Source organism: Strongylocentrotus purpuratus, unplaced genomic scaffold, assembly GCF_000002235.5.
Source record: "Strongylocentrotus purpuratus isolate Spur 01 unplaced genomic scaffold, Spur_5.0 spur5_scaffold_2, whole genome shotgun sequence".
Classification (NCBI taxonomy): domain Eukaryota; kingdom Metazoa; phylum Echinodermata; class Echinoidea; order Camarodonta; family Strongylocentrotidae; genus Strongylocentrotus; species Strongylocentrotus purpuratus.
Window position 1 is genome coordinate 30,434,795 of NW_022145605.1, and position 10,407 is coordinate 30,445,201.

The 10,407-nt window shown below is 36.6% G+C and overlaps 1 protein-coding gene across 1 annotated transcript in view; it reads left to right on the top strand.

Annotated features, from left to right (window-relative positions):
• The first annotated feature begins 6,460 nt into the window (after nt 1–6,460).
• Nucleotides 6,461–10,407, top strand: part of LOC764971 (carboxypeptidase B) — an 11,941-nt gene continuing 7,994 nt past the window's right edge. The window contains exons 1-3 of the mRNA XM_030991213.1: nt 6,461–6,540; nt 7,145–7,226; nt 10,109–10,357. Coding sequence (XP_030847073.1) covers nt 6,476–6,540; nt 7,145–7,226; nt 10,109–10,357 — 396 coding nt within the window. The 5' untranslated portion in view covers nt 6,461–6,475. The remainder of the gene's footprint in view (nt 6,541–7,144; nt 7,227–10,108; nt 10,358–10,407) is intronic.

Consider the following 10,407-nt stretch of genomic DNA (forward strand, 5'->3'; position numbering starts at 1 on the left):
TCTCTATGCCTGGGTATGCTTGTGCATATCTTGACAATTAATTAGACAATCAACATTCAGCTATCAATCACTTATAATCAACAATGTATCAGTCAATAGGTCAATCAATTAATCTATCAAGCATTTAATCAGCATTCAGTATTTCAATCAATTTAATCATTCAATAAATCAATCATAATTAATCAATGACTCAATCAATCACTCAGTCTATCAACAAACCAACCAGTTATTTTAGCACTTTAGTTTCGCACAAGAAATGGGTAACCTGAAGAATAAGTTGCCACTAACATCTGTGACATTCCTTTTTTCAACAAACCGTATTTGAATAATCAATTTACATAATCCCCATCTTGTTATTATAATAAGTAAATCAATGAGATGTTTAACTAATCTTACAATAACTTAAATGTGGGGTGAAGGTTTTTATTCAAAATCACAGATGTACAACAACAAAAAAGTTTAACATGTAAATATACCATCACCCCATCCTGACTCCCATGAACACACCACTGAGTCTACCAGGGAAAGTTACAATGCTACAATAAAAAAAAAAAGCAATTTCTGTTTACTCATGCATAAAAGTTTGGTTTAAAAAACCATGAAATTCACTCAGCAAATCATGAATGCATCATATAACCCTCAATTGTGTAAGCTCCAAAGGATTTACCTCTCACAAATCGGAAGGCTAATTCCTGCGCAACCTAATTTTCATACCCTTTACAAAAGTGAGCAGTGCTCACCCAAGCATGAATTATTATCGGACTTGTTGGTGTCATATGACAGTTGAGTTTATGAACTTTCGATACATATAACTATGGTGGCCCTGAAGGGACATCGCGAATAGACTAAATCGTGAAAAATATGCGATAAAATTCACGATATCGTCAATTTTATCGCATATTTTTCACGAAGAAATTCACGAAATTGACGATATCGTGAACTTTATCGTGAACTTTTCACGATGAAATTGACGATATCGTGAATTTTATCGTGAAAAGTTCACGATATAAAGTTCACGATATCGTCAATTTTATCGTGTACTCTATCGTGTACTCTATTGTGTACTCTCCTGACGGGCGCTTCGTAAACAAAACCAGCCCTAGCTGGGGGAGACAGAGAGAAGGAAAAAAGGGAAAGGGAAAGAGAAGATAAAAGGAAAGAAAGAATAATAAGAAGAAAAGAGGGAAACGGGGGGGGCGAAGGGCTCTTGCCTCCTCCTCACTCCCCCCCCCCCCCCCCTCCCCGCCAAAAAATAAATCAGAGAGAGAGAGAGAGAGAAGGGAAAGGGAAAGGGAAAGAGGAGATAAAAGGAAAGAAAGAAGAGGAAGAAGAAGAAAAGAGGAAAACGGGGGAAGGGCGAAGGACTCTTGCCCCCCCCCCCCCCCCCCCCCCCCCCGCCAAAAAATAAATCAGAGAGAGAGAGAGAAGGGAAAGGGAAAGGGAAAGAGAAGATAAAAGGAAAGAAAAAAGAGGAAGAAGAAGAAAAGAGGGAAACGGGGGCAAAGGGCTTTTGCCTCGTCCCCCCGCCCCCCCCCCCCCCGCCAAAAAATAAATAAGAGAGAGAGAGAGAGAAGGAAAGGGAAAGAGAAGAAAGAAAGAGAAAAACGAAAAAGAGGGAGAATAGGAAAGAAAGGAAAAGAAAGAAAAGAAAGGAGGCAAGAGCCCTTCGCCCCTGTTTTCCTCTTTTCTTATTCTTTTTCCTCTTCTTTCTTTCCTTTTATATTTTCTTTCCCTCTCCCTTCTCTTTCCCTTTATGGCGGGAGGGGGGAGGGGGAGGTAAGAGCCTTTCGCCCTTCCCCCGTTTCCCTCTTTCCGTCTTCTTCTTCTTTCTTTCCTTTTATATTTTCTTTCCCTTTCCCTTTCCCTTCTCTCTATCTCTCTCTCTCTCTCTCCTATTTATTTGTTGGCGCGGGAGGGGGGTAGGAGGCAAGAGCCCCTCTTTTATTCTTATTCTTCTTCCTTTCCTTTTTTATTCTCTTTCCCTTTCCCTTCTCTCTCTCTCTCTTATTTATTTTTTGGGCGGGGGGATGCAAGAGCCCTTCGCCCCCGTTTCCCTCTTTTCTTCTTCTTCTTCCTCTTCTTTCTTTCCTTTTATCTTCTCTTTCCCTTTCCCTTTCCCTTCTCTCTCTATCTCTTATTTATTTTTTTTGGCGGGGGGTGGGGAGGGAGGAGGCAAGAGCCCTTCGCCCTTCCCCCGTTTCCCTCTTTTCTTCTTATTATTCTATCTTTCCTTTTATCTTCTCTTTCCCTTTCCCTTCTCTCTCTTATTTATTTTTGGCGGGGGGGGGGGAGGAGGCAAGAGCCCTTCGCCCTTCCCCTGTTTTCCTCTTATTCCTCTTCTTTCTTTCCCTTTCCCTTCTCTCTCTCTCTCTCTCTCTCTCTTATTTATTTTTTTGGCGGGGGGGGGGGGAGGTAAGAGCCTTTCGCCCTTCCCCCGTTTCCCTCTTTCCTTCTTCCTCTTCTTTCTTTCCTTTTATATTTTCTTTCCCTTTCCCTTTCCCTTGTCTCTCTCCTTATTTATTTTTTGGCGGGGGGGAGTGAGGAGGAGGCAAGAGCCCTTCGCCCCCCCCCCGTTTCCCTCTTTTCTTCTTATTATTCTTTCTTTCCTTTTATCTTCTCTTTCCCTTTCCCTTTTTTCCTTCTCTCTGTCTCCCCCAGCTAGGGCTGGTTTTGTTTACGAAGCGCCCGTCAGGAGAGTACACGATAGAGTACACGATAGAGTACACGATAAAATGGACGATATCGTGAACTTTATATCGTGAACTTTTCACGATAAAATTCACGATATCGTGAACTTTATATCGTGAACTTTTCACGATAAAGTTCACGATATCGTCAATTTCGTGAATTTCTTCGTGAAAAATATGCGATAAAATTGACGATATCGTGAATTTTATCGCATATTTTTCACGATTTAGTCTATTCGCGATGTCCCTTCAGGGCCACCATATATAACACTGTCCCCCTAGAATCATATATTTTTCATTCCGCAGCCATTTCAAACAGTGGCGGATCCAGGGGGGGGGGGTGCAAATTGAAATTTTTTTTGAGGATCAAAAAAAAAAAGAAGCTTATCAACACTAGTGTAACTAGGAGGGATTAGACCACACAGCGAGGTCACTGACAGGTGGCTATTTCATCAACTCAGCTCTCAAATAACATAAGAAATAGAGGATCATGGGGGACCAACAGGCATCGATTAGGGAAGTTTTCTATATAGAGGGAGCAAGGAGCTACAAGTAGGACAGTGGGGCTTTAAGTTCCTTTTTCACATGTAATTTCGACATTATTTAGTGTAAATATCATACAAACTTATGCTATGTAGATGTCTTTATTGTTCACGAATATCGATTTTGTAAATATGCTATGCTTTGTTAATGTATTGTTGTTGTTTTTTCATATGAAATAAAAAGAAACTAAACTGAAACTGAAGAAAGACACAGTCAATTCAATGTTATATCTTTTAAAGTTTAGATCTTTTAAAAAAATGGTTATAGTGTAAAATATGAGGTAATATAAAGTAAGTAAATTGCTCGGTTTATATAATATATACTATACAGTACGTCAACACAAATGAAACTCGAAAATATATATTGTGAATATCTATGACCGAGGTGTATGTATAAAGAGATTCCCTGATTTCTTAGACTAGTTGAAGAACTATGCTTTCCAATGATACATTGATTACAGGGTCGGATCTAGATTTTTGCTAAGGGGGGGGGGGTGACCCAGTGGCGGATCCATAGAAAGGCTGAAATTATATCTCAACTGCTCATAGCTCGCTCATAATACCTGTTTGTTTTTCGGGTTTCGATTTTATTGGGTCGAACGTCAAGACAGTTTATATGTTACTATGAATAGAAGCCTCATTAAAATCATACCTCAACTCCATTTATCTTCTCAAACATTGTCTCATTCATTATTATTATCATTATTATTAATATTATCAGTATTGTTGTTATCATTATTATTAACATTATTGTTATTATCATTACTATTGCTATTACTACCACTATTATTTTCCAAATCAATAATAACATTTATGTATGTAAAGCCCATGTAAATAGGCAAACTTGATACATTATTGGTGTTGCCACTATTACAGAATGAGTCGTTTTGTAAAGTCATTGATATAGTAGCATTAGTGATTAAATGTTTGTTTGACGTGTATTAATATCGTTTCAATTACTCTGCTGTCAATTGTGTTTGTGTGAGCAAGAAGAAGAAGAGGGATACAGAGAACATAAGAACGTGTGGAGAAGAGAAATTGAGAGAAGATTTAAAGACAACGCAAAGTTTTGGGAAATTTTGAAAATTGGATGGATGGTAATTCTTTAAAATATTGAATATTTGGATGCCCCTGTGGATGTATTATAAGCACTAACAATTTCAGCCGCTGAAAAAACTTCTGATTTCGAGAAATTGAATAATCAAAATTTACCGGTGCTCCCGACAAATTTCAAATATTAAAATAGCGTCTAAGGCCATGGTAGCTGCGACCATGAAAATCTCAGAATATTTAGTTCTGATATATAATTTCCAAACGGAAATAGCAAATCGGTCGATTGTAGTCAAGAAACATTTTTTTAAAGCTAAAGTAAAATCAGTCTTGAGAGGGAGCTATACAACATAAAAAGTTTATCATTTACAATTTCATCACTTTAGATGCGATCATTGAATATTGTAAAATCGCATATGCTTCCAATATGTTCATTTGAACCAAATTCATGACCCCATACCAAAACTTTGTATTACCTTTAAAACTTCTCTCAATTTAATGAAAGAGATATATAATTTAGCGAGAGAATTCGAAAGGAAGATATAAAGAGAGAAAATGTGAAAAGTTATTGATTAAAAGTAGGAGAAATTTGTAATGAAAGAGATGTATGATAGAGTGATAGAATTTAAAATGAAGACTCAGATCAAGATTGCGAGAATGTGATCAGGTGAAAAAGGGAGATACTTTTTTAATGAAAGTGAGTGAGATCGTTTGAAAGAAAGAGAAAGGGGTGAGAGAATTTGATAAGATAATAAAGTCAGATATATTCAAGATATGGAGATATACAAAGGTAAGTGGATATTAACGGAAGTAATAAAGAGTGACTGATTGTAAGAAAATGATAAAGTGAGAGAATGTTTAAATGAAAGGAAAGAGATGTATTTAAAAACTAATAATAAGCGGTATAAATGAGTGAGAGAATTTGAAAGGAAGAGATTTACATATTGACTGAAAGAATGTGAGGATATAAAATTGAAATTAGAGAACTTCTTCGCGTTATATGCAGCCCAGCATTGGGAAAAGCTGATTAGCATTTTGGACTAAAAACTACTAGACAACTCCGTTGCTCCTCTTAATTCTTGTTAGTTCTCTCCGCTGTAATTTTGATTGAATCAAATTTTCATCAAACTCAACTGCATGGTGTTAGATATTCAAAGGAAGGCTAACTGTAGTAGTAGTAGTAGTAGTAGTAGTAGTAGTAGTAGTAGTAGAAGTAGTAGAGTAGTAGTAGTAGAAGTAGTGGTGGTAGTAGTAGTAGTAGTAGTAGTAGAAGTAGTAGTAGTAGTAGTAGTAGTAGTAGTAGTAGTAGTAGTAGTAGTAGTAGTAGTAGTAGTAGTAGTACTTGGTACTTGGTTGGGTAATCCCGTTGGCAGCTCACTCAGGAAGCTTTACTGGGATGGAGTAGTAGTAGTAGAAGTAGTAGTAGTAGTAGTAGTAGTAGTAGTAGTAGTAGTAGTAGTAGTAGTAAAAGTAGTAGAGAAAGTAGTAGTATATAGTAATTAGCCTTTAAGCAAGCATTGGTAATGGGCATGTGAAATGTTAGAATGCATTTAGGTCGGAGGGCAAGTAACTTATATAATTTTGTTCTTTAGCGACTTAAAAAGAGTAACTAGAAATAAATTGAAATCATATGAAGTTATATCAATTCTTAAATGGGGTTTAGGATTCGTTTTTGAAAAGTTTTTGAAACATTCAAAAATGAGGTAGGTATTAGCAGTACACCACATTAAAAACAGATAAGATCCTACAGTCATAATGTCCCCACATAATAAGTATACGACCTGACTTGCAATTATCATTTGACAAGATAGCATTATATCTGTTAACATAATGATAACATGGTCAAGTTATCTTTATTAATAGTGTAACATATTGCAATATTCACAGGTCTGGAATCGAGATAGAGAAAGACATAGAGAGAGAGAGAGAAAGAGAGAGAGAGAGAGAGAGAGAGAGAGAGAGAAGGAGAGACAGAAAGATGGGGGGAGAGAGAGATAGGGAGATAGAGAGAAAGAAAAAAATAAACACCCTCAACCCCCCCCCCCCCCCTCCCCTCCTCCTCCCCCTCCACCCCCAATGTCTGGATCTACTTAGGCTACATCACTGCGGATATTCGTACTGATATCACAAAAAGGCTAGGTTGTTCGATCTATAATCATTATCTTCTCCATCTACGGGTGTTCAGGCATCTTCAATATGAGAGCTCTGATACCTGTTCTATTCGTTTCCTTCGTGTGCTTCGCCTCGGCGAAATATGAGGGGTGAGAAAACGAATATTTGATTATTTAATCACATAATTGTTTATACATACTTTGTCTCCTTTTTGCATAGGTCACATATTATAGCATAAGTTTAGGAAAATTATTTCAAGAGAGAAGAAGAAGAAGAAGAAGAAGAAGAAGAAGAAGAAGAAGAAGAAGAAGAAGAAAAAGAACAAGAACAAGAAGAACAAGAAGAACAACAACAACAAGAACAACACGAAGAAAAAGAACAAAAACAAGAAGAACAAGAAGAACAACAACAACAACAAGAACAACACGAAGAAGAAGCAGAAGAACAACAAGAACAAGAAGAAGAATAGGAGGAAGGAGAACAAGGGGACAAAAGAACAAGAACAAGAAGAACGAGAACAAGAACAAGAAGAACAAGAAAAATCAGATGAAAAGAGGAGAAGGAGGAAAACAAATATTGGTATCTGACAACCTAACTGAGACTTGATATGGATAACATAAACGCGATATATTTAACGTAGTTATCAACAATGTCATATGAGTCATTGGTGTAAGAAATATAATTTAATCAACAAACTAATATTCATCAATTTCACGGCGATGGGATCTCACTTGTGTGAATTTTAACAAACAGGTACCAAGTCTGGAGGATTAAACCAACGACGGAGAATCAAATGAGATGGCTGAGTTACATCGAAGAAAATATGGGCGAAGAGGTGAGAACTACAAATGGTTTTTTTATAGATTTTCCCTGGATATTTATTAAAGAGGGGGTACCCCAGCACCCTAGCTAAGGTACAGCAAGGGATCGCTAGTTATATGAAAAATATATTTTGCAATAACGTCAACTTCATGAAAACGAAGTATCGGAAACAGCAAGATGCCTAAATATATAATATAATAATGAAATGAAATCTTTTTCCTCGCTCGCCCCTCGCAACATTTAGAAATGGGATGGTTTCAGGCAGCGAGATGCATGAGTACTCTCGTAATTATGTCGCAATGGCTGCCCGCATATGTTGGTTTTGTTTTGAAGCAAGTGGTACTGGTAGTTACCTGACTGCTAAGTAAGCATAAATGCTTGTTAGTAAGCAACCAGACGGCCGACGGCTTAAGGTCCTCTCCGAGGGACCTGGTAATGAGGATTAATGCCTTACCAAAGGGCACTAGCGCATCGCCTTGGTTTCGAACCCGGGTCACTGGATTACGAGACCACTGCTCTTGCGACTGAGCTATCGCGCCTCCTCAATATCGTCAATATCATCATAATTCGGGCAGCAAGGTGCCTCAAAATAAACGAAAAGTTTTTTTTCTAACACCCGCTTCAATTTCGCTCAAAATTTATAAACCAGGATGATCCCTGGCAATAAGATGACCGACTATATAATTTTCAGATTTTATCTCGTATGTATTGATGACAAAATAACATTTTTGCCATGATAAGAAGTGTGTCATTATTTTGTTTACTCGTTCGCTTCGTTCACTCGCAACACTGAATGGTACATTTTGGCAAGAGGAACCCGTATGCGCGTCCATGTTTAAATGAAAGGGTGGTGATAATGTGATGAACTTTATGATTGGGGTGACGTGGAACTGTTTTATTCCAAAAAGGGTGCCGTAACTAAAAAAAAAATGAACATTAAAAACGGTTTAAAAAAACTCTATCCTATAAAGGTACTATGTCTCTTTTGCAGCCAACATCGAATTATGTAGAACTTTGTAGGAATTATGAAAATGTCATGTATGTCCTATCTGGGCTATTTAAACGTTAGCAGTGACCTGACGTTCAAATTATGCGAGAAAACCCGTTTAATTGCTAGAGTTCACTGTCAGACACTATTGAGTGACTGGCTGGCTTTGTTTTCTTCTTTGATAATAACATACATAAAATGAGCTGTAAAGGATACATGAGCATTTGTCTACATCAATAACCCACTTTTTGTAATGGCCAAAATTAAACTGATTGAATCTTTGCGTAGCATAAAACGTACGACCATTCGGTATACAAGGGTCTGAAAATCAAACTATTACTTACTTGTTCTATAGCTCTTAAGTCGATTCGACAACTAATAGTCGTTATTTTCCCACTTAAAGACATTTTCAAGCCCCCATTTTCTTTAAATAAGGAAGTTCTTAATTAGTATAATCTTTCAAATGCCGTTGGAATTTAACCTTTTAATTTGTTTGGCCTGCAAATGGGACATAGTATCTTTAAGCGAAGTTGCCATTATTTTTTTAACGCAGCGGTTTCCCGCGTCAAAGATGAACAAGCTTTAATATGTCTCTCAAACGTATGAATTACCATGTATTAAACAATTATTGATTAATCTATATTAGTTATTAAAAAATTAACCATCTTCTATGAAATATAAGCTTTGCTTCTTAGGAGACTCATCAACCTATGTTTCTTTTTTATTTCTATTTATGATCTTAATAGTGTTTAATAGCAATTTCACAACCAGGAATTTTCTGATGAAATGTATTATTTGTTGTAATGAGTATATTTCGTTTCCTAACACCATCGTATAAGGCATGTCATATAATTTTAGGAGAATGTCGTTTTATGTATATTTTTTAAATTATTTTTTAGCATAAAATCGATTTGTATTTGAAAAAAAAACATATCTATACTGTATTATGTACATCTTCTTTGGATATAAACAGAAGAGAGTTCAACAACGAAAACATGATTATCAAAAAATATATTGATATGATGTATAGGCAACTGATATAAAAAAAAAAAATTATTAATTAGATATCTACTAGTATCTTGTTTCAACGGTTGCTTGTGAAATATGCCATCTGGACCGGGAAAGGTAGAACAATATTTGCTTGGCTTAGAGATAAACAGAGTTTGTTAACCCTATACGACCTCATTTCACTTTGGGAGCTGGTAATAATTTGATTAATTAATTGGTTTATAATAATGAGCGAGCAATTATTTTTTATCGTAGTAATAACACGTACTTATTTAAAGGGGAATTCTACCCTTATATTATCTTGGTCTTAATAAAATCAGAAAATATGGGAGAAAAATAATAATGAAAGCGTGAGTAATATCCAATTCAAAAATAGGAAGTAAATGAATTGTTGAAGTTTTTCAGTTAAATAGAAATGAGCAACACTGTGACTTATATTGCGCGCTCCTCTCAAATTTGCTCCGGCGTACAGAACATTTCATACACTTTCGTTTTGTTATTTGTTGATGACGGAATAGACTTGTTTCATACAGGGATCGTACACAACCTATTTCCAATTGTTGTATTTAGGGTGAATGTATGACTGAAAATGTTATTATGGGAAAATATAAAATTTGCCCATGCCAGAGGACGTAAATTCGGTTGGTTTGGAGTCAGCCTGGAGTCGATTTGGCAGCGAGACTGAGGTTAATCCAAACTATCGAATTCGGAAAAAGTTACAAATCTGTATTCAAATCCGGGATTCAAATGCCCCCTTCTCAGCTCCATGATGGTAATTTCTTTCCCTCCTCCTCCTATTCTTCTTCTTATTATTATTATTGCTACTATCATTATCATTATTACTATTATCCCCCCTTACGTCTTTCTCTCTTTCTTATTTTTTCCTCTTAAACTTACAGTTTGACTTTTGGACCGGCGTTACGAGAATTCCCGGCCACCCTGTTGACGTAATGGTACAGCCCAACAGTCAGGACACTCTACGCATGCTCCTGAAGCAGGAGAAGTTGGACTTTGACATTATGATTGATGACGTCAACACACTGGTATCCAATCAAATGGCTGAGATTCTTGCGAGGCAAGAAGGAGAGCAGTCCATTGGTACACGTTTAGCCAACTTTGACTACAATGTTTATCACACTTATGAAGAGGTAACAATTGATGCATATTAAAGCCTTTTAATGAATTTCTATAATAAATT